Genomic DNA, 27,348 nt, shown 5'->3' on the forward strand with positions numbered 1-27,348 from the left:
GTTCCACATTTTCAAGGTTGTTCCTGATAAGACAAGTTCAAGGGTGCTGCACAGCTGTTAGCCACACTTCCCACTCCCCATCCCAGGGAAGCTCACAGGGACAGGGAAGGAGGGCGCAGAGAACCACCAGTATTGTCATTTTTGTAACCAACAGCCAAGGGCTCCTGCATGTTCATGTTTGGGAGGCGAGGGGACTAGGTAGAAAGAGGGAGAGTCAACCATCCCAGGGCACAAAGAGGGTTAAGTGGCTCAATCCCAACTCTTTATCACTGGGTGATCCTCCCTTGCTCAGCACCGAAGACACAAGTGGGGCACTAGATTACTAGTCAGTGCAGGAACTCTTGGTAGTTGTTTAATAGCTACTGATTAGGCCAGGGTGAGAACCAGAGCAAGTGACTGGGCAAAGGCCTCCAAAACTGAAAAAGGCCCTAGATGGAGCTATGTAAAACCCCTAGTTTAAACTTTGGTGATCAAGCGTTTGTGGTAATTCAGATGGGAAAAGTCTGGCAAGCATCCTCTCCAGGAGGATGTTTACTTGTAGAGAATACACTTTATCTGGGACTTTGGGGTTAAGGCAAAGCTCTGCAGTGCTTGGGTGCTGGTGGCTCTGACCTGAGGCCAGGATGCAGGGGAGCCAGCCCCATGTACCCCTGCATTTGACTACAGCCTGCTGAGCACTGGCCAAGCACATGCAGATCCAGGTGTTAGGGATTAAGAGACCTATCATTTCAGATTGCTTACCTGTTTGATAAGATCAGGTAACACTTTAACAAGGTTGGTTTGAGAAAACTTATACAAATAAAACAAAACTACATTTCTTTTACGACCAGTCAACAATTCAGACTGTTGTTTCTCTACTAATTTTAAGAGGAGGGAGCAAGAACAGAGGAGCATAGTTAATGGATTACTGATAAAGGCGATGCCCCAGATGGTTCTAGGTACTCAGAAAAACATCAGAAAGACACAGGTGGCAGTGGCCAGAGGTGAACAAGTCTTAGGTAGCTACAAACTAAATCATTTGGGGAAGCACAGCACATTCATGATAATAGCACATAACTTACATGAGACAGGGTGGTTAAAACCAGCAGACTTGCTCTTCCATATTGGCCCGGTAGCACTAACATGGTGAGGTATTCTATTCTTGAACCATTTTCCACAGTGTCAGATAGCCCTCCACAGTGTGCCTCCTCACGACTCATGTGCAACTGCCCACACAGACAGACACCCTGGCAAACAACACAACTCTGCCCTCCCGCAGCAGACAGTAGTACTAGGGTTCAGTGTCTCCTGGGAAGATGGAAACTTTGGAAGGTCTGTTACCTTTGCTTCTCAGAAACTGCTGAATCTACCTTGCTTCAAAATCAGAACTATGTTTCACAGGGGGAAAATGCTGTGTTTGTGATGGATGTTGCTAAGGGGCCATTCAATATTTTACCAACAGTACTGACTTTCTGTGTGCATGTCTATGTCGGTGGTTGGGGTGGGGGTTGCTTTGGCAGGCCTGTGTGTAGGTGTCAGAAGAGTTTTGTAACAATGACTGTATTTGTGTGCAGGGGAGAAACATCTTGTGTTCCTTTCAGAACTAAGCACTGAAAAAATAGACACAGACCTGGTGATTAAGATCTCATTTGGGGACATTTCTTTTTCTGAACAGTGGTCAAGTAAAGGAATAAAAGCATACAGATGAGATAAAACTTCCCTTTGCTGTCACACGGAAATAGTCTCCTAAGTTAACTTGTCCTTGCTTCGTATTTTTAACGCTCAGACGAACCCCTTGCTTGATGCATGACAAGGTGAGACAGGATCTTGCTTAGCGTGGGATGGATCTGGTTCACAGGTATCAGAGGTCTGCATGTAACATCTAACTATTCTAGGCAGTAAACCTCATCAAATGGAATGCAGAATAATTTGGCAAATTTAGTGCTATTACTTGATCCACCCATACAAAAACATAAGAAACCACTCTCTTTCTTGACAGATGGATTTCAGGAGACGCTTGAGCTCAGAACAATCACTGTGGCCACAGTATAACTCTCTGCACTTTGTGGGCTTTAATGGACTTTTCTTCCCAGTCCTCAAAAAGCAGCAACTGGCATTTGCTTGAGCCTTGACTGAGGTGTGGAAAATCTGTCAAGTTTTCTCTGCTGCTTATCCTGACCACAATTATACGGTCCATGTGCAGATTAGCTGCAAAGTCATTCTTCTTGCACGAGTGACAAGATTTTCCCAAATAAAAAAGGTGCCTACTGTATCTGTGAGTGCCCGTCTGCGTTATCAAGGCGGGGGTGGGATGGGAGGATGTCAGTGTGTGGAGAGAAATGCCTTCAAAAGAAGGGCATAACAACCCAAAAAGTAGCTGTAACTGAGTGGTGACATGGCCAGAACAGAGAGCGGTATTGTCACGGGCGGAGTAATCCTGTGACACACTGCTGTCACTCACCACCCGGCTCCCTGCCGCGCCAGCCAGACATCAAAGGCTGCCCCATACCATCTTACATGCTCTTTATCGGCTAATCAGCCCATTCTTCCCTAAATAAAGCCCTGTTAAATCCCCCGCTCACAGGGGTATCGTAGTCCTGGTGCCCATCTGCTAGCAGGGTCAGGCGAAGCAGGAGGCGGTGGCTTGCTCTCTCCCTAGTGGCTTCTCAAGGTAAGGACAATGCTGGCTCCAAGTCCCCCTCCCAACGGCCTCCTTGCCTTGCTGCTCTGCTTTCCAGGGTCTGGGTAAGAGCTGAGGACATCCCAGTCTGAAGAGCTGCTATCTGGATTAACACTTGCTAATGCAATTCCCAGTCATAAAAGTAGATCGGCTGCTAACAATAAAATACTGGGACTGCATTTATTTGCGGGGAGAGGAATCAGCAAAATATGGATTTCTTACCAGTCATCAACTGGCAGGTGCATTATCTTCTTGAAGTGCCAACATTTTAGAGACGGTGGCAGGATGGCCTGGCTTCCAGATCACTAGGAGGTCACCCTCAGGCCTGACCTCAAACTTCACAGACTCAAAATCAAAGTTAGCATGTGGATATACCAGCCACCTCCAGTCTCGGGACAGCAACCTAACTCTGGCACACAGCTGTCGTGTAGGGGAGTAGATGTGAGGCATCTTTTCCCACTGGGAGGACGGGTCAGTGAAGTCTCTGGCTGTAGCCCTGCCCAGAACATGTAGCAGGGGCAGCAGGCAGTGCCCTGCGCCTCAAAACTGCCTGGAAGAAACCAGTGCCGGATGTGTCTTAGTCTTGTTTGGGCATGCATGAATAGCAGCATGTGGAGAACTACCTGCCTCACAGAATTACTGGAGTGGGGTCCTATCTGAGAGGTACTAATATAAGAAAAAAAAGCAACCATCTTAAAAAAATCCAAAACTAGCATTAAATTTAGGCAAATTTTATCCATTACAAAGAGCCTTGAAGATGCCAAGTCCCTGAACAGATCAAGCTGGATGTTCCAGCATCTTAACCCATCTGGTTTCTAGGTCTCTGTTCTAAGGTGCTTCATCTGTATGGCCCACCCTCATGCTGATGCTCAAAACAATCTTGGGAAATCACTAAAAACATCAATTTCCTTCTCCCTTCTGTAGTTGGGGAACCTGAGGCTCTGGGAAGTTAAGCAGAGACATGGCCCAAAGCTCCGAAGCTCACATCACAGTGGAGCTGGAACTGAGTCCAAGTCCCCTGCTTCCAAGGCCAGTGATCATTTTCCTATACTGGGTGGTCCTTTCTCCCTTTTGTCATCACACTCCAGAGAAACCAGACCCTGACAAGGGTGGTAACTGTGAATGCACGAGCAGGCATTGTGTGGGAACGTGCAGGAAGTGTGGCACGCCCACAGATGCTCAGAGTCAGGGCAAGTGGATTTTGGTGTTTGTAATTAACAAGCAAAAAGAATGATGTGCTATACAAAATAATTGTCCAGAATATTCAAGGGTTCACAGACCCCAAATGTGTGTTCAATGTATCCTTTTCATACACGTGCTGTAAAAGCAGTATCAACAACCCATCCCCAAATTCCCCATAAAGCAGCCCATGGGATCTGAAGTATTCTGGTTCTTGCAAGGGGCTAGGGCTGGTATTAAAAGTACACCTGTCTCTGAGGAGAGAAGACCATTTCCAAAGGTATTTTGTGGAGTTTCACAACCTCCTGAGACTGTGGAGGGGGACTCAGAGCTCAGGCTTCAACCTGTAGGGCAGCCCTCCTTACTCTCCTCCCTACTCCCTAAGACCTCTGGACAGTTCAGAACATGCTTTTTGAGGGAGAGGAGGCAGGGAAGGGAGGGAGAGTCTGGCGCTTGCCTCCACAAGTGCTCACACACCAGAGGTACATGTTAGCGCCAAGGAGAGCAACGTGGTGCAGGGAGTCAGCCCTCAGTGCCAGGCTGCAGCGTCAGCCCTCAGTGCCAGGCTGCAGGAGAGTCATGCTAAGCAGGAATCCTGGACACAGCCCCTCCCATCTCACCAGGACAGGGCCAGGGGAATTTCACAGAGCATGCCAGTTTTCAAACAAGTCCTTGAGGCTTTCCAGGGTGATCCACAGCACATCTGAAGCTCTGACTCCAGCAAGTCCCTGAGTTACTCTTCTGGTAGGCAGTGAAGACAGCCCAATAGGTTGGTCTTGCTACCCCAATAATATCCCTACATCTGGACCCGACAAGAGACCTCACTGCATTTCTGCAGGTGCCTTAAAAACATTCAGATTAGGTATCTTTCCTCTTGTTCCAAGCACTGTCGGTAGAGCTCTCCATACCCACCTGAATCCCAGCCATTTGTCACAGGACCAATTCAGCTCATCTTACCTGTTCAGGTTTGCTTTCCTTCTCTTCACAGCTGTGACACTAAGCTTTTGGGGGGCATCTCTCAGCCCGAAGCTTTTAGCCACGTGACCAAGGTGGAGCGATCGGACATGAAAGATGTGCTTCAGCTCCCGGGGGTAGGTTGCATAGGCTCGGATGAAGGCCTGTAGAGCTGCAAGGGAACAAGGTCAGAGAGGCCGTCAGGATGGCAGCTTGGAGCGCCACACATGCCCTGGCCTAGCAGCTGTCCAGCACACTTTGTCTTGCTAGGCAACGTGAGATGCACAGCCAGGATGGCACAACATACGTGAACCACCTCTATCTATACTTGTGTATATATTTTTTTAATTCCTCAAACTCCTGATAGGACATAAGTATCTGTTGACTAATCTAATTTCAGATTTTACTGTGCATCTTATCATCATCCTGGAGGGCGGGGGCCCCCTTTTCTCCTTCATTACGGTCTTGGGGCCTCGCATAGTAGCTGGAACACAACAGGCAGCTAGTGTTTGTTGTAAAAATGACTGAAAAAACAGAATGAGTGAAGAAACCACAACATGTTCAATGTGGTAGTCTCTCATGAAAAATGAGATTAGACCTTTATGTGAGGAAAGCATTTTTCTAATTCATTTATTTTTTGCATAGCTAATACATGCACGTTATAAAATTCAAAAGGTTCCAAAGGCCTTACTGCGCTTGTTATTATGCTATCACTGCGATGTGTTGCTACTGCTATAAGGTTGCTCACCCGCAAGTCCCACCTCCAGCTCCCCTATCCAGAGGGATGGCTGCTACTTCTTCGTTTACTCCTGGGATTTTAAAACCAAATTCATTCTAAAGCATCTAAGATTTATTGATACAGTGCTTCTTACCCACTTGAAAAATGCATAAAAAAGGCAATGAAAACAGAATTTTAAAAAGGCAGAAGGCAATTATTAAATTTCTAACATAGTCCTTCCCATTGAAGATTGCCAACAGTTTTGAGATGTCCATCCAACATTGCATGGTGGTTTCAGTCCTGTCTTAAGAAGAAGGCCCCTATTCTAGAGCCCAGTGCTGGCCAGAGAAAAAGGCAGACGTGGTTCCCAGGAGCATGGAGCTCTAGCTATACCTTAATTTAGTATTCCTATGAGGAAAGAGACGTTCCTATATCCAGATGCCCTCGAATATATCGAATTCCAATGAAAATCAAGTGTCTGCCTCTTCTCACTACAAAAGGGCAGGAGAGGATGGATGGCTCTGAAGGGGCCCCCATCCCATCACTGCTCACTTTCCTTCCAAGCCCAGCTCTTCCACTGGCCAAGCTGGGGCCCAGCACTGCTTGTCTCATGGAAAAGCAGGTGCTAAACACCAGCCTCTCTCGCCCTCGCTTGTTGAGCCACTGGACTGGCAAGTTTGCCCACAGCTTAAACGTAATATCCCAGCAGCACCTGGAGATTGGCGTTTATGAACAGTAATAAAAAGTGTCATTTTAGCAGATCAGCTCCTAGAAGGATCCTGGGAATCCACGAAAGCTCTATTTACTGAGTAAAGTGAACTCCTTTTCCCAATCGATGAGAAATAATAACCAAGGCAACTCCTCTGCACCCCTCTCGTAAATCTGTGCTTACTCCCCTTTTTAATAACTGGGGACTAGCTTTTTCAGGGAAAATCTTTAACACTTCAAATGGCCTGCGCTGTCTGCAGGTTCTGGCACCTGCAGGTTCTGATAGCAGGTTCCAGACATGGAGCTATACACTCCAGTCCTCAGGGAAGCCCTGCTGCCACCACCCTGGGACACAGGCCTCTTCTCCTCCACACCTCACCACCCTTTCCTGAGCCTCAACTGGGACTCGGGTCTAACAGAGGAGACAGCAGCCACCCTGAGCCAAGTCAAAGACTCTGCACCTTTACAGTCTCATGCACACTGCTTGTAAGCACATCAGCCTCCTATTAAGGCTGAGGATGGAGAGCACCAACTTAAGAGCTGAGGATGGAGAGCCTCTGTCCCAGGAAACACAGGTGCCCAGCTAACAGCTCTACAAGCCCAATGAGTTTGCCAAGAAATGGCAGATGTGTCTTCTCTCTCCACAACTGCTCAGGCAGCATTTCACACTATGAATTTTTACTAACCCTCCTTGTCCTGGGGGCTCCTGTCTCACTGGGGCCAGGGATACTTGGCTGTCCTCACATCCTTGAATGGCCTCCTGTGTCTGGATGGTTCAGAGAAGCAGGAATTCCAGCAGAAGCTGTTCATAGATGCTTCCCAGAGGCAGTGTCGAGAATGTGCAGCAGGAATAGGGGTTGTGGGGCCCAGAAGAGAGGAGAGCAGAAAAAGAGGGCATTTATTCAGGCTGGTGGAGGAAACTGCAGCCACTTAGAACACGTGCTTGAGTCACAGTCTCCCATCTTATAGCCGTAAGAGAGACAAACTAAGGGAAATCTACTCTAAAATACCCTACATGGCCATTTCATCCTTGTTCCTAAAATCAGATTTATTCTTGGACATCCGAGCAGGAATATTAGTACCTTATGGATGATGCTTAAGATCAAGGAGGTACGGAGGAAAAGGAGGGAACCTCGCCCCCTCTGCCCCCAGAAAAACGAACGTCCGTACAGAATAAAGGCACGTGCATCTGACTACCTGGGATCACACTGAGGGAGGGGGACTGAACTGTCACCAGTGGTTTGGGTTTTCTTGACTTAGAGAAGCAGCCCTTCCAAGCCAGACTCAGCTTCTCTGTGTGTGGCCCCTGCCCCTCCAGGAGACCTGAAGCAGACCTCACTATATGAAAGGGGTGATTTGTAGGTAAAGGACTCCAGTTTCTGAAATTTTTGTTCAGGAGTCTGGAGTTCAAACTTCTGTTACCACAGTCTTTAACCACTTGATCTCTAGCTAAAGGAGGCAAGAAATGAAGAGGAAAAGAGGTGGCTGCTTCTGGAAACTGACAATTAAACGCTAGTTATTAACAATGACTGGGTCAGGAAATGCAAAAGGAAAACAAATGCATCCTTGGCCCAGTTTCTAACTAGTTTTCTGCCATAAAGGCAAAAACCAGCTGCTTTGTTAATTATTTATGAGGTAGGCTCTGAAATGGCATAAAAGAGAGGCACGTCTGGAGTGGGGAATTTGCATATGCAGATTGAAATGCTGAAGATAGTTTTGACTTCCGGGTGCAGTCACTGTCCCCACGTTGTGAACTGAAGACTCTGAGTGGCGCTTACATGTCTGCTCCCCCCATGCCTCCAGAGCTCACCATGCCACGTACCAGAAGAGAAGGGAGGGAGTGCTTAACATCTATGTGGAAAGGCCAAGACCTACTGCAGGCAGTCTCCTCCCAGACCATCACCAATCTGATGTGGAAATCAATTAGCAGAGGAGGAAACTGCATGTTTCTTTCCTTCTTGGGGCCTGAACATTGCAGAGCAGCCCCACTCCGACATCCTTTAGAGAGAAGACAAATAACTCTGCTTGTTTCTTGGTATGAACGATTTCTACGGTGATGATGACAAAAGAAAACACAAAACCACACTCTCTAAGGACTCCTTACTACAGCCTCACTCTGACGACCCAGACACCCTGAGACAGCTGTAGTCTCACTAGAATATCCAAAACACCCCTGACCTCAAAACCAAAGATGAAGATGAAGGTGTGAGCTTGATTTCTTTCTTTTCATTGCAACTTTGTTATTAACCCAGAAATTCTGCAGCACAGCACCTAGGGAAGTACCACCCAGCAAGCTCACTTTGCCTGTCAACAAACGACCAACCTCTGTAGTTATGCTGTGACAGATAATCTATTCCTCTTGAGAGACATGTGCCAGTACTTCTCTAAAAGTAGGTTCTGAGGAAAACCCTTAGGAACTGCTGAATTCACTTGAGGGAAATGCAAGGACAGGCTACCATGAGAAATGGGTCCAGAAGGATACACACTAATTACATATCAGTGGTTATGGGGCCATCACTGGGACTTCATCTTTCATCCTGGATACTTCTGATCTGTTCCAGTGGTATACCACAACAACCAAGGGCTGCTTTTATAATGTGCCAGGGTATACAGTAGGCACTCATAAATATCTGCCGACTAACCCATTCTTATCCTCTATTTCCTGATGACCACAACTGCCTGTAGTTAAGTCCCCCAGCACTCACTCTCTCCCACCCCTCCCAAGTCTATTCTCACACAGGGCATCTTTTCCAACCTTGGTGGGCCATGCTATGTCTCTGCTCCAAGTCCTGCAATGACTTCCATTGCCCTTGGGGTGCCCCCAAAGTTCTTGGCAGCTTCTAAGCCTCCCTTTGCTGCATGGGCCCTCCCCTCCTGTGGCCACACTGCCTCCCAGAGCTCCTCTGGGCCTGGAACACTCTTCTGTCGCAGGAGGGCATGACCCTCAATTTGCTCATGCTGCATCACAGCAGGGCTCATGTCGACCCTCTGTGTAAAATGCACTCTGCCCAGCTACCCCTTTACCTCCCTTACCTGCTTTATTTTTTCCACAGTTAACACCTATTTTATTTTTTTAAAAGATTTTATTTATTTATTCATGAGAGAGAGAGAGAGAGAGAGAGAGAGGCAGAGTCACAGGCAGAGGGAGAAACAGGCCCCATTGCAGGGAGCCCGACACAGGACTTGATCCTGGGTCTCAGGATCAGGCCCTGGACTGAAGGCAGCGCCAAACCGCTGAGCCATCTGGGCTGCCCCAGTTAACACCTTTTAAAAGACTAATTCAGTCATTCATTTTATTTTTACTATGTACACTGTCTGCTCCCTCACTAGAATGTTAGAAAGGTTACGATTTCTTTCTGTTTTGATTCCTGATATTCCGAGCACCTAGAACGACTAACTCAATAGCTCTGTTAAATGATTTAAAAAAAAGAATTTTCAATTCATAAAAGGAAAAGATGATGCTGTGGTGTTCACATACTGGTAAGCCAACCTGGCATTCTTCTCTAAATAGCAGATAACCATCAGAAAGAAGCCGGGGGAGGGGGGGGCCCTGCATGGACTGCATCTCATTGGCACGAGACACAGTCACCAGCCATGACACATGGCACACCCATCCAGCTGTTCTGAGCCCCCTTCCCCCAGGCTCTTTGTCCTGTACGCCAGGGAATTGCTTGAGTCCTGGTGATCCCAGGAGCCAAGTTATCCTATAAGAGGGCCTGAATGTTAAATGAACACCTAGCTCTCTTGTAAATTCCCTACGAATTGGGGTCAGGGTCTAGTGCCCTCCCCCTCAGTACTGTTCTTTCTCATCTTCCTTTGTATGTCCAAACTGAGACTGCTCAGGGCTGATGCTTCTTGTCCTTACCTTCATCTCCAATTTCCATGCCTACGACGGTCTCTGCTGATGTGTCATGTCTCTTCTATCCAGTTTTCAAAGACAGACAAAAATGGATCCCTGAGATCCAAGTCACTGGGTCAAAGTTCTAGTCTTACGTAAGCCAAGATAAAGCCTCATTTGTGTGAAACATGGGAAAGGATGAAATTAACATTTAATACGGCTTTAAAGCCTTCCGTGCCTGCTTCCAGACCCTGTAGGACAAGCAAGACAGAAGACCCTAGGTCGGCCTCTCAGCCCATCAGGGGTATGCCGGTAAAGTGGGGACAGCGTCCTTAGGGTTATCTGTCCACAAGCACCTAGGAAATCCACCAACCTTTCTTCGCCCAGGAGACCCTCCTCTCATTGGAGTGCACATAATCTTCAAATACCGTCTGCAAGACTGTGGCTCGCTCTCGGATTTCCTGGGGGCCAGAGGCTCGGGATTTCTGGGAGGGTGGCGGAAGGATTAAAAGAGAGACAGAGTCAGAGTCAGGAATAATGAAGCACTTTATAATAGATTTAATAACAGTAAAACCACCCGGGAACCACCGAGGGTCCAACAAGGGTAATCCTTTCAATATTACTAGAGGAAAAACAGGAGCTATAAAGATGTTAAAGTCAAGCAAAGATGAAGATAGCTTTGTGAGGGAGTAGATTGGGTCTGTTTATTTGTTTACTTGTTTGCTTACTTGTCTTCCTAGCCTCTTGTCACTCACGTTCAAAATGAAGGTCCACTGGGGATACTCTGGAATTGTCCGAATCTGGTTTGGGCATTGAAAACACCACTGAACATAGGCAGATCTCACATGACCGGTGTGTCCTATTCCTACCAAGGCCTGAAATCTTGCCCCTCCCTTACATTCCACAGGGGAACAATGGGACATTCTCTTGAAGAGGGCCCCATGGGGGCCTGCCTAAAATTGAATTTCAGAGCATGCTCCCTCATTCCTAGGGAGGTTCAGACTTGAGTGTTTCAGATCCATTCTTTCAGTCCGGGACCACTGGACTGGATGCCAGGGACCTATTAAGGAGTGGTCTGTTCCTTCACGCCACATGCAGAGAAGACTGCAGAACCTCTGCAGCAAACCATCCCTGTATGAGGAGTGACGTCTGGATGCACTAAAGTTCTACAGATGGAAAACGTTAATAAAAAAAAAAAAAAAAAAATCCTATCCTTTTCAGTCTTCAACAATCCTGGAGAAAAGATTTCCTTTCTTTATATCCCTCTAAAACCAAGTGCTGTTTCCTGTATCTTTTTTTTTTTTTTAAGTAAGCTCTAAGCCCAATGTGGGGCTTGAACCCACGACCCCGCGATCAAGAGCCGCAAGCTCTACCAACTGAGCCAGCCAGGCGCCTGTTTCTTTCTTTTTTTTTTTTTTTAAACTTATTTTATTTTTTTAAATTTATTTATGATAGTCACAGAGAGAGAGAGGGAGAGGCAGAGACACAGGAGGAGGGAGAAACAGGCTCCATGCCGGGAGCCTGACGTGGGACTCGATCCTGGGACTCCAGGATCGCGCCCTGGGCCAAAGGCAGGCGCCAAACCGCTGCGCCACCCAGGGTTCCAGGCGCCTGTTTCCTATGTCTTAAAACAAACATGAATGCTTTCTACTGAATGTGAAACTGAGATCCAAAAGAACCCAGATTCTTCAAACTCAGTTTGGCTAATGTGTTCCCCCAAAGACACGGATTTTCTTAGAGATGCTACTCAGCCTCTACTATAACCCACCACACACCACCCACATGGGTCACCAGGAAACAGCCAGTGTGAGTCCCAGTCCCTGCTTCCCTTAACCCCCTGTGGAGGACAGGGTGCCTGCACCTCTGTCTGGCTCCCCGTACCTAACCTAGACTCCAGAGTCTCTTTCACTTTTAAAGCTGACAGAGGAAGAACAAAGGGGAGAGAAGGAAAAGCCTCATTCTTTGGGTCGACGTCCCTCTCTGTGTTAATAGAGACTTAACAACCTAAAAATGTTTTTAGCTTCGTCAAATCATTCCTGCTACCTGTTTGGTTGATGACAGTCTAGCCGATTTCACAGTACATGGTCCCCTAAGGGTTTTATCCACTCAAATGTCAAGAGAAAAGTCACTCAGGAGCTGTGTTATGAAAGTGGACATTTGCTATTGTTATTAACAAGGATTTTTTTTTTTACCCTCTTAACTGATGTGAAATGCAAACTTTTTTTTTTTTTTTTTTTTTGCTGCCCTCCTTTCGTTAAGCCACCTCAGCAATGCAACTGTCACCTTCCTTGTGTGTGTGTGTGTGTGTGTGTGGTTTTTTTTTTAATATGAATGTGAAATTAGCGAGGATGCCCTTTCCCCTGGCGGACAGAATCCTCTGTTATTAAAAAGTAAAGCACTTTAATAATGAAAACTTTTTCCTCTTTTTCCTGTGTTTTAACTGTTTAAAATTAATGAGAAGGGCAGAATGGTTGTCAAAGCGATATTGAAAGCCGGGCAGCCAGGACCGAATAAGCACAAAAATCCCTCTAGAGTGTTAGATAAACAGAGCTCCAGCCCGCTCGAATCCCTCTGTTGGTTATTGTATACATTCTGTAACAGCTCTCAGAATAGATCTGAGAGCCAGGGAGGCAGAGAGGTTTCAGAATTCCAATAAAGGCCTCAAATTAAAGACAGCCTGGTGCGAATTCCAGGAGAAAATTAAAGAGACCTCAAGCTTAAGTGACAGGTGACTTGCTTCTGTGTCACAACTGTCAGGGGATTTAGTGATAATATGGCAATATATTACAAAGGGCTTTTCTTATTCCCCCTTTAGGTTTCAAAATGAGGCATCTTTTCTTCCCAACCCAAAAAAAAAAAAAAATTACATACACACACATATATAATGTGTGTGTACAAGTGAAATAGGTAGAAAAAAGGCGATAAAACTAAGTTCACACGTTTGAAATGATGAGGTCAGTTTTAGTAAAATATAAGAAAAAGTTAATGCAGAAAACATAATATACTCAGGAAAAAGCATGTCTTTCTCCCCCTACCCCCACTTCCAGAAATACTTTATTTTAAAATTACCCCTCTTGAGAATGAGGTATTTTTCAGTTGTCTTCTGGGGAGGACAGTCTAAATTTAAACTGAAGACAGGGGCAGAGTTATGCACGCAGCACCATCTCAGCCCCAGACAGGTAAAATGCTCCCGTAATGAGAGCGGGTCAAAGCCCGGAGGGCGCATGAATGCCCTGCAGGACTGGCTCGCCCACCCCTCAAAGACGCATAGACCCAGTACCGGTTAATGAAGCTAACTTGCAACCAGTGGACCAGGGCTAGCTTAGGAAAATACAGTTCCAATGGTCCACACTCAGTATTTCTTAGGCTGTAAAGCCCTACTGATCCTGGAGAGAATGATGATCAAAGGGACTGAGGGAGGGAAGGGGCTGCTGATCTCATTTTAATATCTCACCATGGCCCAGTCTTTTGTTAAGGTCTGTTTAGAGGCATATTTCACAGAACAAAAAAAACTTGTAGAAAAAAAACACATTTGGGTGTGTCCATACTTTGAAGATGAAAATTTCACACCAAGAGGCAACAGATGAGCTGAAGATACTCAGGCTGCATTTTTTTTTGTTGTAAAAAGTTTTAGGTAGTAGCAGTGGTGGGGGGAGGGTGGCTTTTCTTTTCTTTTTCTTTTCTTTTTTTTTTTTTTTTGAAGCATGTCTTGATGTTGCTAACTTCTAAGGTATTTTTAAACTAAATGGAAGGATTTTGTTTTAATCACTTGATTGCCAAGTTGAGTTCCACCCTTATGCTTCCCTAGAACCTTCTGAGTGCTTCCCAGTAAAGTTGAAAGATCAAATTTATTCTCTTTGTAGGTGGGTGAACATTCGCACACCCAGACATAGCTATATATATTTTATATACCTAAATATGAAATATACATTTTACAGATGCTTCACTCACTCTCTTTCTGTTCACAGAAGCCCAAAAATGTATGTGCCAAAGGGACATTTACAATGGACTTCAACCAAGTGAGAAGAGGGGCCTTATAATGAGGTGTCTGGCTAAGTGTGTAATGGCCTATTTAGTGAGCTCACATTTATCTGTCTGGCACTGGTCCATGTGCTAGACAGAACTGCCCAAACTGAGAGCAACAATTAAAACATACAGTATTTCTTACTGAGCAACAGAACTAAAAGTTGTATCCAGCATCTACTTTATTCATCTTACTTCTCACACGGATCACACACATAAAACACTCTTCTAGGCTGTAGCTCTGTGTGATAATTAGTAATATAGTCAATTTCATTTAGTTTCTCTTTAGCCTCTGAATTCAAGTTAACATTGGTTAAACAAGCCAGGTTTGCATCAATGGGACACGTGGGACTCTAGGATGATTAGTTTTGTAAGCTAATCAGTTATTTTGGTGCCAGTGAAAGCCCAACCTTGCTGAGTGTTTTTTTCTTTTTCTTTTAAGATTTTATTTATTTGAGAGAGAGCAAGAGAATGAGCACAAGCAGAGGAGGGGGCAGAGGGAGAAGCAGACTCCCCACTGAGCAGGGAGCCCCAAATGGGGCTTAATCCCAGGACCCTGAGATCATGAACTGAGCCACAGGCAGACACTTCACTGACCAAGCCATCCAGCACCCTGAGTGTTTTTTCTTTTTGAAAACAAAGTTCACGGGCAGCCCTGGTGGCTCAGCGGTTTAGCGCCGCCTGCAGCCCAGGGTGTGATCCTGGAGACCCGGGATCAAGTCCCAGGTCAGGTTCCCTGCGTGGAGCCTGCTTCTCCCTCTGCCTGTGTCTCTGCCTCTTTCTCTCTCTCTCTGTTTCTCATGAATAAATAAATAAAATCTTTTTAAAAAATTAAAAAAAAAAAAGCAAAGTTCACCACACCTTAAAGATATAAAAATATTCTGTCTGTCCCTCTCCATCAAGGCAGGAACTTGGGGCTGGGACAAACTGAAGTGCATGGAGTGTTTTCTGCCTCATTTTGGGTCAACCTCCCAGCAACCTACAAGATGGGCACTCTTGTTCTCAGTTTACAGATGGGAACACTGAGGCTGGAGAGAAGACAACCTGCAGGAGGATGCAGAACCACCAGCTGTGAAGCAAAGACTGAAACCCAAGTCTGCTTGCCTTGGGGCCCCAGCAAGGCCTCAAGGCTGGCCTCATGCCAAGGAAAGGACTTATGGAGAAAAACCACACAAGGCCACCAAAGGGCAGAGGTTAAGACATGGCTATCGCCTGCTCCTGGAAGAGCAGAGGGCACTGCAGCTGCTCTGCTACCTCTCCCCTACATCCATAGCAGGGGCTCCATCCAGAGATGCACACAACGATCAGCTCCCTGGACAGAACTGATGTGTGCCCAGTTCAGAAACAAACACCAACAACAGAGCCAGTCCCAGAAACAGTGTAAGTGAAGATGAGCCTGGACTGAATCTTTATGATCTCATTTCGTGATTTTACTGCTTGTTCTGATTACTGGAGAGGAGGCAGATGCTAACGTTCCTCTGTGACACAGCAAAAAAGCACTGGGCTTCGTGTCACTGAGTCTCAACTCTGAATCCCACATCCGCTACTAACTGATAATGACGATGAACACCCTTTAGAACCAATGTTGGGCTTTCAGGTTATTTCTTACTCTAGCCTCCAATCTCCTAATGAGAAGAATACTAACATGATCTCAACTTGACATATGAAGAAACCAAGGCTTAGGAAGGTCCAGTACTTGCCCAGAGCCTCGGAGCTGGTAAACGAGATTAGGAATCCAACCCTGAGGCCGTGCCCTTAACCTCTCTGCTCTGCTGCCTGCAGGAACAGCATTTCTGAACCTCTCTGCCTCCCGTACACTGTCCTGGGGCTATAATGAAGTGTCCATGGGAACATGAAAAAACCCTACTTAGATGGAGCTTCAGGGACACCTGGGTGGCTCAGCAGTTGAGCATCTGCCTTGGGCTCAGGGTGAGATACTGGGATCCGGAATCAAGTTCTGCATCGGGATCTCTGCAGGGAGCCTGCTTCTCCCTCTGCCTATCTCTCTGTGTGTGTGTGTGTGTGTGTGTCTCTCTCTCATGAATATATAAATAATCTTAAAAAAAAAAAAAATGGCAGCCCAGATGGCTCAGCGGTTTAGCGCTGCCTTCAGTCCAGGGGCTGGGAGAGAAGCAGGGTGCCTGTGTCTCTGCCCCTCTCTCTGTGTCTCTCATGAATAAATAAACATCTATTTAAAAAAAAAGGATGGAGCTTCAGAAGAAGCGTGCCAGGAACAATGTCTGGTCACTGTTCCATTCCCTTGACAACGAACTATTGATAAGGGATGTTTCATAATGAAACATCGCTTAAAACAACTTGTTGATCAACTGAGTCTCTAACTCTTTCTCTTGCTTACAGGGATCTCTGCTGTGGTAACGTTCATTGACCAAGTGTCACCTCTATGACGATGGCTAACATTACCTGATTGAGCAGTCATCTAGCTGCACTGCCTCAGTCTCGTGAACAGTAAGGGAAGCATGTGCTCTAGGTCAGGCTGCCCCTGCGATGGCCCCTCACCCCTGCAGGTCCTGGTTACCTCACCTAGGAAGTGGGATGAGCATCTGCCTGCTGGGGTCACTGGCAGGATCAAATGGGACCAAGAGTGTGAAGAGGGCAGCATGGTCTCAGGACCTGGACAGGTGCTGTAACTGTGTCCCTGCCTTTTCTTAGATACATCTCCTTAGGTTCTCTCTGGAACAAGAGGACTGAAGTCAGGGCCAGTCAAATCAGGCCCCAGCCTCAAGGAGAAGATTTGATTAAAATAAAGACACCTCTTGGGATCCCAGGGTGGCTCAGCGGTTAGGCGCCTGCCTTCGGCCCGGGGCGTGATCCTGGAGACCCGGGATCAAGTCCCATGTCAGGCTCCCTGCACGGAGCCTGCTTCTCCCTCTGTCTGTCTCTGCCTCTCTCTCTCTCTCTCTCTCTCTGTGTCTCTCATGAATAAATAAAATCTTAAAAAAAAAAATAAAGGAATTAAAAAAAAAGACACCTCTTGATGCCTAAAGAAACTCTTTTTTAAAAAATTTTTTTAGATCTTATTTATTTATTAATGAGAGACACACACGGAGAGGGAGAGAGAGAGAGAGAGAGACAGAGACACAGGCAGAAGGAGAAGCAGGCTCCATGCAGGGAGCCCGATGTGGGACTCGATCCCGGGTCTCCAGGACCACGCCCCAGGCTGCAGGCAGTGCTAAACCGCTGCGCCACCAGGGCTGCCCTAAAGAAACTCTTAAGTCTGATCAATTTGGCTCTGATTTTCCAGTCTATCCTCAGGCTTAAGACAACTGATGTAATATATTCAAATAATTAATATTTCATAGACAAAATTATATTCAGCAACATTATACACACGGATCTGTGATATATGGAGTAATGGGTTGGAGTGGTGTGGGAGAGCCATGGACTGGCAGAGGCAAAGATGCAGAAAACCAGCAGGAAAGGATGCTCAGGGCTATCTGAACCTGCTCAGGGTCTCCGTATGGAACTGCATGGATAACACACATTTTTCTCCTTACCAATCCCAACTTTATTCTTCTTCTGTGTATGGCACCCACATTAAAAAACAGATGAACTGAGCATGTCTGAAAGGAGATACAGAGAGATCTAGTCCTTCCATGGGTGTCTTGGGTGTATGGGTCCAGTCAGTTGTCCTTGCTGATAGTCTGGACAGGGACCACCAGGGCTGAGCAACGTAACACTCCCTCCAGACTCAATCTGGGCCAGAATGAAACCTCCTTTCTGGGAAGCCTGCCATGGCCCAGCGGACCTCCAGAATGGACAGTAGCCCGTTAACTGGATGAGACTGGTAAACACATCCAGAAGCAGAGAGAGAGAAAAAGGAAAACACGAATAAGGTGTGGCTTCATCTAATGTTCACAGTCCCTTAGGTACACGTCTGCTTGACAGAGGAACTAACTATCCCACACACACAGTCTCCACCACCCCAAATCAAGAAAGGAATCATGTCTGTTCAGTCAAGTATAATAAATAATAAAACTCACCTGGCTTCCCCATCGGCTCCTTTTAAAACAATCATCCCTTGTCAGAACAGACAAAATATCTTCCATCTTAATCTCAGAAATGCTGTAAAAGGAAGGGCACATCAAGGCAAACTTTTAATTCTCCCAATAACATCTGGAATCTTGATGCATAAAACTGGCCTGTTCTCAAGCTAATCAAATATAAAGTAGAAGCTATGCCTACACAGGAAAGAAAATCGTTTCCTAGACCTTTAGGAGTTTGGAAGGAAGGGATCTCTATGACATAACAGGGACAGATGCGGTCATATGCCCAACATTCTCCATCCTCTCTGATGACTTTCAAACAGGCTAAATTTAGAATTTTCTGTATAGGGATCACATCATTGTTTCTTAATCCATCTCAAATACTAAACAAGTAGGCCTGCTTATTAACATACTACTTTGATTCGAGCAGATAAGGAAATAAAAAATATTTTGGGTAGTCACTTTAGTTTTGTACTAAAAAAAAGTGGGGGTGGGGAGTGTGAATGGCTAAAGGTCCTTAACTGTTGAGGTCAACTCCTCAGGGAAGGGTAACAAGTGACCACAGCACCAGAGCTCTCTTCTCATCCACCCAGAAGGACATCTACCCTCTCACCTCTTAATTATTAAGGGGTGAGAAACAAATGACTTCTGATGGACCTAGAGCTATGTATAAACAGCTGAGATCAGAATCTGGACTTGACAGAAGCCACCCTGAGCCAGAAGAGGAGGCCCATCCTGCCTCGTGGTGGGGAAGGGAAGCCACGGCACTCAAACACGGGAGGTGCATGCAGATTCAAGTGTTAGAGCCCAAGGAAGAAACGGGAGCTACTGAAAACATACTTCCCAGGGAGAAAAAAAAGGAAGGAGGAGTTCTGGGGAGAAAAACAGATCATAAAAAGATAAATGATTTCCCTGTATGTTGTTTCTTTCTTTCTTTTTTTAATGTAACAGCAAATTAAAACATGAATGGCAACCTCTCATGTGGGAGAAGACAATTCTCCCCCTTTCCCCCAAAGGTTACTCTGACAAAGCTATGAATGAAAATGTCACATCTCTGACAGCGATTTACCTGAAATGTGTCACCGCTTCCCTGAACACCCCCAGCCCCCCGCCCCTCCACATTCTCTTCCTCTGCTGCCAGCTCATAGCCCTATGGATACATGAAATCTTTTTACAGCAGGAGGAGTCAACCGGAGAAGGCAGAGCATGTGTTTTCGAAGGTAGCAGTTTGGGGGAAAGGGCTCATGATTTCATGGAGAATCTATTTTTCATATGAGAGAGAAAAGCTGTGGCTGTTGAATGTGTCTCTTGTTTATGCCTGGAAATCTGAAGGTGAAAACACAGCCCAGTCCTATCTTTTTCTTTGTCTAATGGACTTGCCTCTATTCATCACTTTTTTTCTTGAGGGGAAAAAAAAAAGGAAAGTAAAAGGAACATAAGGACTTGGGGGTGAGATCTTGAAGCAGGGAGAAAGAAAGAATAAGTCCATTCAGAGTCAGGGATGCAAATAACTAAATACAGCGCAGAGAGGCACTGTTTTCTGAAAGGCATGGCAGTGTTGACACTCCAGCCAGGGCACAGCTCTTTGACTGTGTGTGTCTGTGTGACAATGCTGGGGGACCCGGCACAGTAAGTGAACAGGAGCTGGAAAGGAACTGGAGTGATTTACAGTTTAAAAGGGGCTGCCTCCTATTCTAAGAAGTCGTTGCTGCTGAGGAACAAAGCCAATCTAGTCTGCCTGTTTATGGTTCTACCAACAGATCTGAATCACCCTGCCTCACTATGAAAAGAGACAGATAAATAAATTCAGGCAACTGTCTCATGCCTGATCTGAGAAATGCATGTTTTGATGAAGCATTTACATTTTAATAAACCAATGACGACTTTCATTAGAAACACATTTAAAGGAGAAGTGGAAAACAGGGAAGAAGCTGGCAAACACCAGGATATCAGAAGGATGCAGAAACAAAGTCCTGAGCATTCAAATAGAGGTGGCAGTGGCCCAGGGCGCCTGTCTCTAGCCCTGGCTGCTAAATCACACTGTCAGGGCGAGTTCCACGGTGCTTGCTGTAGGAAGGCAGGCAGCAATTTGTTGTGATGGCCCTTGCTGCCACGAGCCTCGGCCTGCCTTCCTGAATCTCTCCTGTAATTCATCAGCCGTCCTAGCATCCTGCTGCCTGGCTCCCAGGTTCTAAGGCACAACACAAACACATCTTCCTTCTCTTTTTTTTTTTTTTTTTTTAAATATTTGGATTCCAAAGACATTCAAGTTTGCTTCTTTCCATGGCACACTCTGCTATCAGATCTTCCTAGGTATAATTTTTTTGTATTAGGTCAAGATACCCAACATATAGCCCTTCCTCAGACAGAAATCGGAAAGCATAATCCACAGCTACAACACGGTAACTTAGATCTGATATTTTGGGGGAGAGACTGATCACATCAGGCCCACAAAGCAGTCAGTGGTTCAGGAATACAAGCTTCAGTAGGTGCATTTTCAGGGCAGAAACGAGTGAGGCTGGACCCCTCCAGGACTCTCTTCCCCTTGAATGGATGTTCTCTCCACAAAAGACCTGAATTTCTTCCTTGGGGTACTTCTGTCTTCATCTTTCTAAACTTGCCCTACAAGTCCAAATATTGAGAATTACTGGATCGTGGAGTTGTCTTCTGATTGTGCACATGGTTATGCTGGATTTTCCATGAACACCACGGGCAGTTTTTTCCAGAAGAGACCATCAGAGAAAATGAGCGTTATTTTTATACACATGGCTCACTAATAATTCAGGTTGGTGCTAACTATTATCTTCCCCTTTTGAATGCAGGCTTATATTTGAACCTTTCATAGCCATTAGCCTGAATGCATTTATTAAAGAAGACCTGAGAGCAGAGAGAGGCAGAGGCATCCGTGCAGGTAACTTTGGGGCTAGACAATAATCATCTGACTTCCCAACGGCTAGCACCCACTTTTCTGAGCATATCAGGTCAAAGTGAATGAGCACGGGAGAACATCCAGGAACTGCTGACAGTAAGGAAAGGAGAACATAAATTGGTAGATCTAGAACAGAAGGTGGGGGAAAGCAGCCATGGGTAAGAGGCCACCAAAGTGCAGTGACTACATGTTTTCCCGTGGATGACAACATACGCCTCTGAAAACACTTTCCAGAGGTCTACAAATTCCTGTGCCAGAGGAAAACAGTCACAGCGCCGTGATAGGCTCCCAGCCTGGGAGAACAGGGTAAGGGAAGACAGGAGGAGGGGCTACACCTATGGGTCTTCATTCAACTCCCAATGTTTCCGGGGTATAGCTGCCCAGTCAAGCACCAGCCAAGGCCCTGAAAGCTCCTGCAAGAAGAAGGACCAGTCAGCCCCTAGCCTTAGGGCACTGAGAAACCAGGTGGAGAGGAAGCTCTTGGTGAGGGAGATTGATGAACTGACCACCAAAATTCCTCTTACAAGTGAGATAAAATATGCAATCTTCCTGAAACCAATAGAATCCACTATTTCAGTCGTGAAATTGTTTTAAGATCTTAAATGACAGGAAAACCCAAACCAGCATTAGTTGGGCCCAGGTTCATTAGTAGAGGGGTCCTGCCTCCCCACCACTGAAGGGTATATAAAAAGTACATCTTCTGAGGAAGCCCCAGCCCACAGATGTTCCCATGAGCAACCCCGAGACTGCTGAGTGCTGCGAAGTCTGCCTCGGGTGCAGGGAAGGAGGGAAAGAGAGGGGAGCTCTCTCCCCAGGTGGGAGAGGGACAGCTCTGTAGGCGGGAACTGTGGCAGGGTGGTGGGGACAGTCACAGGCAGTTCTCCATGTGGGTGGCCTGCACTTGGTCCCCAGACCAAGTCCTATGCCACCTGTCTGGGAATATCAGTACAGGTGCAGAATGCAATGACTCTGCCAGCGCTTTACTATACAGAAAGTAAGTCTCATCATTTTATTTGCTGCTTTACATAAAACACTGGCTGGGCAAAGTGAAGCACCAGCAGGCAAGATCCTCGGGCACAGCGGTACAGGGGAGCTATGCGCCAGTTCACAGCGTTGGTTCCAAGCAGCACTCAGGGCCCTCTGTGCAGCAAGGTCCGTGTCCTACCCTCCCGAGCATACACACAAAGGACTCTTCCTATACCTCCAAAAACGCTTTCTGTATCACTGTGCTATGTCTGAGCACAAGAAATTTGTGAAAGTAGACCAGTGTGAAGAACCCCATGCTTTTAGCAGCCTATTATTAGCACTTGTTACTTCAGGTGCCGGAGGATGTACTGAAAACAGGACAAAACATGTTCATTTCTGTGGCCCAGCGGAGTTCCTTCTGCCTTCATTACATTCACTCCCGGCCATGTTGAGACCCTATTCTCTGTTGCTGCTTCACTGTCCTTCCTGGGTGAGGTCAGGATCTGCTGGAGGCCCTGACTGCGCTTCCCGGCCATCAAGGTGCTGGCTGCATAGCCCCGGCTGTGAGGGTGTACGGGCATCTCGGCTGCCCCTAAAGGATTTTTTCCCTGACTTTATTTTCCTGGGGGGAGCAGGGAGCTGTGTGAGGAGTCAAAGCACTATTTTTTTTTTTCAAAGACAAAAATCATCTTTAAAGGTACAAAACGTTGAGCATAAAAATAAAACCTGTGAATGATAAAGGTCTTTAAGCAGCTGGCTACAAGGGCCGTGCACACGTATCTTACAGAAGGTGAAGTGAAACACAGACCTCTATCATACAGAAAAACCAAGTGCAACAGATCCTTCTGTGACTTAGTCTGGCAACACAATGAAAATTGTCATGTGCTGACGGTATGAAGGGTTTTAGTGTTTGCCACTGGCTATTCTGGGACTCATTTAGGGATCACAAGGGTTAATGGCTCTTCGTCAGCTTACAAGGCCCATCCACTGTAGAAGGCGACAGAAAGTTAATTAGGTGAGATCAGCCGAAACCCCGTTCAGGTTTCTGACTCACTTGATTTTGTGAGAAGCCAACGAGTTGACATATTCTGCCTCCGAAGGAGCCAAAATGAGCAGGCTGCTCCCATGGCAGCCAATCCGGGCGGTTCTCCCGATCCGGTGGATGTATTCAGCAGGTGAAGACGGCGCGTTGTACTAAAAAGGGTAACAAAAATGAAGCATTCACAGATCAAGGGATTGTCATTAATTGGAAGTGCAATACCCCTCACCTGCCTCCAGGTATCCCAAGAATTAAACCCTGGTGCTATGGTTACCCTCACACAATCCCAAGGAGAAGTCACTCAACTCTGAAACCCCTGACTTCACTGGAAATAACGAGGCTCTGACACGCAGACGTGAACAGTGGCCAAGTTTCCGATGAGCGAGCCGCCTTCCTGTCCCAGTATCTCCTCTGTAATTTTACTTCTCCACAGGTCTCTTCATTTTCCTATCTGCATCTTTTCAACCATGATGACTGTGCAAGGTGAAGTCAGAGGCGGGCAGGGGCACCTTTCTGCAGGATGGCCACGTGACCTTGGCCTGCTTCTGTGGCAGACACAGCAGTGGGGCGGAGGCCAGAGGACCAGACGGGGTCAGCAGGGAGGGGCCGGCTGCTCTGATCAGAGTTCACTCTGCTGCAGAGCCCCTGGGAGCTGGTCCCCACCACCTTACTGCACTTCCACTCAATCCCAACGGCACAGAAGTATAGGGCAATTGAGAGGCAGGTTCCCCTCCTGCAGGGACTTACTTCTGCTCCCAATGACAACATTCCTGACTCAAGGGAAAAGGCAGACTCTAACTCAGCAGAATGCATTATCTTTATGGCAATAACTTCGTCATCATGAAAAGGAATTAACCATCTATCCATTCTTCCTTTTTTCGCTTTGTTGCTACATGACTCAAAGATCAGAGGCCCAAAAAGGATAGAATATATTGGGGGGTAGGTGTGTGCCAGGCACATGAATCTCATCAATCTCACAATACAGGAAAGCTCTGAACAGTCTGTCCCGCACCCCCAACATTAAAATATCCTTTTTTTTTTTTTTTTAAGATTTTATTTATTTATTCATGAGAGACAAGGAGAGAAAGAGAGAGGCAGAGGCTCCTCGCAGAGAGCCTGATGTGGGACTTGATTCCGGATCCTGGGATCAGGCCCTGAGCCGAAGGCAGATACTAATCTGCTGAGCCACCCAAGCATCCCTATCCTGCCTTTTTATCTTTACTTTGCTCCGTGGCCATGAGGAAGACACAATGCCTCTAGTCGAAGAGTAGTCTTCTGCAGGGAGCAGATCAGATTTCCTAGCCAGTGACAGGCATGCAATTCCACTAAAATGTGAATAAACCATGACTCACGTAAATGGGGCACGTGTCCCCTGGCCCCCACACAGAAGGCTTAAAAATACCATTCTGCAGACTAACGAAAAGAAAAAACAAAACTGAAACCACTAGACTCTAGTGCTAACACCTGTACCCTCTGGCAAAGCGTCTAAGGCTAGAGGTATGTGTAAGATGCTGTCAGGGACTTAATTGCCCCCTGCAGGTCAATGTACATGGACACAGCTCTTAGGACAGCTGAGCCATCTCCTTCTGGACACAATGAGACCTCCCAAGGGCCCTAGTAATTCCTGTTATTTTCAGATTGCTGAAACTTTGTGTGTGACATGCATTAGTCTGGGAGCAGGGGAGCCTGCCTCTCCCTCCCATGACCGCTCAGCCTTGGCTGTTTCCCTGCAGCGGGTAGGTAGGCTGGGTTAGGGAAAGATACCAGGAGAATTGTGCAGATAAGGCTGGCTGCTGCCTGGTTACCAGGGCAACACCCAAGAGGCTAATAATAATTATTCCACTTAAAGCTAATGTATCTACTCACAATCTTATATTTCTGCCTTGAGCTCACACCTTAAAAACTTAAAAATTACCTGAACAATCCACGTGACTTGAGGGAGGTCTAAGCCCCGAGCTGCAACATCCTTCAAAACAGAAAAGAGTATGGCTTATGACTGAGTTTCTGAACTTTTGGGCCATGGATCTATCTGATAATCTAATGCAAACTGTGCACCCCCAATGTGCACAGTGGGTACACATGTGTACGTGTACACACACACACACACACACACACACACCAGCATTCAACTTCAGGGACCCACTCAAGTCCATCTGTTCTTGAAAATTCCAACTGAGGGGTAAGTTTCACAGAACACGTCAGTGAAGTGGTCACCACTCTACCTGAAGAACATAAACTGTTAACCTCAAAACTGTCATTATCAGTTGTGTCATGTAAGAACTGTGAAAACGTCTAGCATGTCTTATTACTTTCACGTGGTACCTGAACCACTCTATGATGAATGCATTCATCCCTTCCCTAACAGCAGTGCCTAACAATGACATGGCTTTGAGGCATGCATCTAGAAGATCACCCCCAAATATTCCCTTTCAGAGGTGAGTTGCAAAGTCTTTACTGAGGACTTATCAGCCTCAGATAGCAGTAAAGATCAAATAATGTTCCAAAGACTTAATCAGACATGAAAATTATACAAGCAAAGGAGATATAGTTTTCCTTTTTAGTTGGTTACCACCCAAAGAGTAGAGTTTCTCTCTCTGCTCTCTAGTGTCTGTGTGGTCATTCTGGCAGAGATTAGAGAATAAGTACCTCTCAGTTTTGGGGGATAAATTTACATGGGGCATTCATGTTTAAGCATGACAGTCATAATAAGAATATTCCCCTTCGACATTTACTGAGCACTTACTATACACCAGATGCTGTGCAACACTTCACCTGCATTATCTCAAGTGATCTTCCAAATAACTCCTCAAACAACCTGTACTCCCATTTGATGGTCAGGAAACCAAGTTTCAGACAGATTAAGTAACTTGTCCAGAGACACATAGCTAAAATGTAGAGGCAGTCCGCAAATCCAGGTCTGTTTTACTTTTCCACAGCCATATTATACTATTCCACCATCAAAATAGATGCTGCATCCTTCACAAGCTGCTGGTAGGAATGCAAAATAGTATAAAACCCTATAGTAGGAAATTTGGTAGTATTCAACAAAATTCATATGCATTTGCCCTTTGACCCAGATGCAATCTCACTCTTAGACATCCATCCCAAAAATATACTGGCAAAAATACAACATGCTGCATTTTGGCAAAATGTGTAACTGCACGTGTGGAAAAAGCCCCAATATCTAGCAGGAGACAGGCTGACCAGAATACAGCCATACTTACCCCTGCAGCATAGCGTTGCACAGCTGAGACAGGATGGAGATGCCAGCGTGCAGGCATGGACAATCTCTATGATCTGTTCTGGGTGTGCAGAGTAGGCTTTTGCATGAGAAATGAGGGAAAGGAAATATATCTGCTCATCTTTCAAAAAGAAAGAATGGAGGAAAAAAGCCAAAAGCTTACAAAAAGTTACCTGTAGGGGACGAGGCTGGGGTGGTGGACAAGGGTGGAAGCTGGGCTTCAAGAGGTTTTTATAATTTTGACTGTGAAACATTAGTGTTTTGACAAAAAGAGAAAGACAATGAGCTGTTGTGCCGCAGGAAGTGTGGAGTATCGCCTGTGGTGTATTCTTGCCAAAAACAAAAGCAAATCTAGCCAGGTGTGTAGCTCCAACTCCTGGCTTATAGGATGTGCAGGAGAGGGAGGAGCACGTGGGCCCAACCAAGAAAGTCAAATCCCAAATGTCAAGTATTCTAAAGCACGAAGTCTGGTTTCTTCCAGAAAAAAAATCCAAGGAAAAAAAAGGAGGGTACCTAAAATAAGACATCACATGGGTAGATGGATACATGGAGAGAGGAACTGAGAGATCACCGGGGAACCTACCCCTACAGAACTATCCCCTGTGGTTCTCAGATGGTACAGGGGTTGTGGTAACTTTTATGTTTCTCTTTACGATTTCCTCCGTTGTTTGCTTTTTCGTTCAATGAATGCATATTGTTTCCCCAATTTTTATCTAGAAAAATTTAACCCAACAGAAAAGTTGGAAGAATAGTATGATGAACAGTCATATATCCTTCGTCTAGATTAATCAACTGCTAATCTTCGCACATCTGCTTTCTCTTGCAAAGTAAGTTGCAAATACCACGACATTTTATCCCTAAATACTTTAGCACTTAGTCCCTAAGTCAAGGACAAGAACATTCTTCTACACGATCACAGTATCATCATCGTACCTAAGAAATTTACTATTAAATAACATTATTTTCTAATAATCACCTCATACTCAATTTTTCCACCTGCACCTAAGATTTTTTTTCTTGCCCAACTCAGGAACTGACTCATAGATCATGCATTGTTTTTATTATATCCCTCTAGAATTTCTTAATCTAG

General features: G+C 45.9%; 1 protein-coding gene and 1 non-coding gene across 9 annotated transcripts in view; both read right to left on the minus strand.

The window, feature by feature from the left end:
- Positions 1–27,348, minus strand: part of DDX31 (DEAD-box helicase 31) — a 70,350-nt gene that overhangs the window by 12,607 nt on the left and 30,395 nt on the right. For 6 of the 8 annotated variants that reach the window (XM_072778482.1, XM_072778484.1, XM_072778481.1 and 3 more), the window contains 6 exons: positions 24,933–24,983; positions 23,033–23,172; positions 18,081–18,162; positions 10,785–10,856; positions 10,430–10,541; positions 4,796–4,964 (listed from right to left, as the gene is read on the minus strand). In XM_072778482.1, the coding sequence (XP_072634583.1) occupies positions 4,796–4,964; positions 10,430–10,541; positions 10,785–10,856; positions 18,081–18,162; positions 23,033–23,172; positions 24,933–24,983 (626 nt within the window). The remainder of the gene's footprint in view (positions 1–4,795; positions 4,965–10,429; positions 10,542–10,784; positions 10,857–18,080; positions 18,163–23,032; positions 23,173–24,932; positions 24,984–27,348) is intronic. The other 2 variants (XM_072778483.1, XM_072778486.1) reach the window with 2 other exon arrangements.
- On the minus strand, positions 11,375–11,447 carry TRNAK-CUU (transfer RNA lysine (anticodon CUU)). Its single transcript has one exon. It is a non-coding gene; the product is annotated as a tRNA-Lys (tRNA).

This window comes from Canis lupus, chromosome 16 (assembly GCF_048164855.1).
Source record: "Canis lupus baileyi chromosome 16, mCanLup2.hap1, whole genome shotgun sequence".
Taxonomy (NCBI): domain Eukaryota; kingdom Metazoa; phylum Chordata; class Mammalia; order Carnivora; family Canidae; genus Canis; species Canis lupus.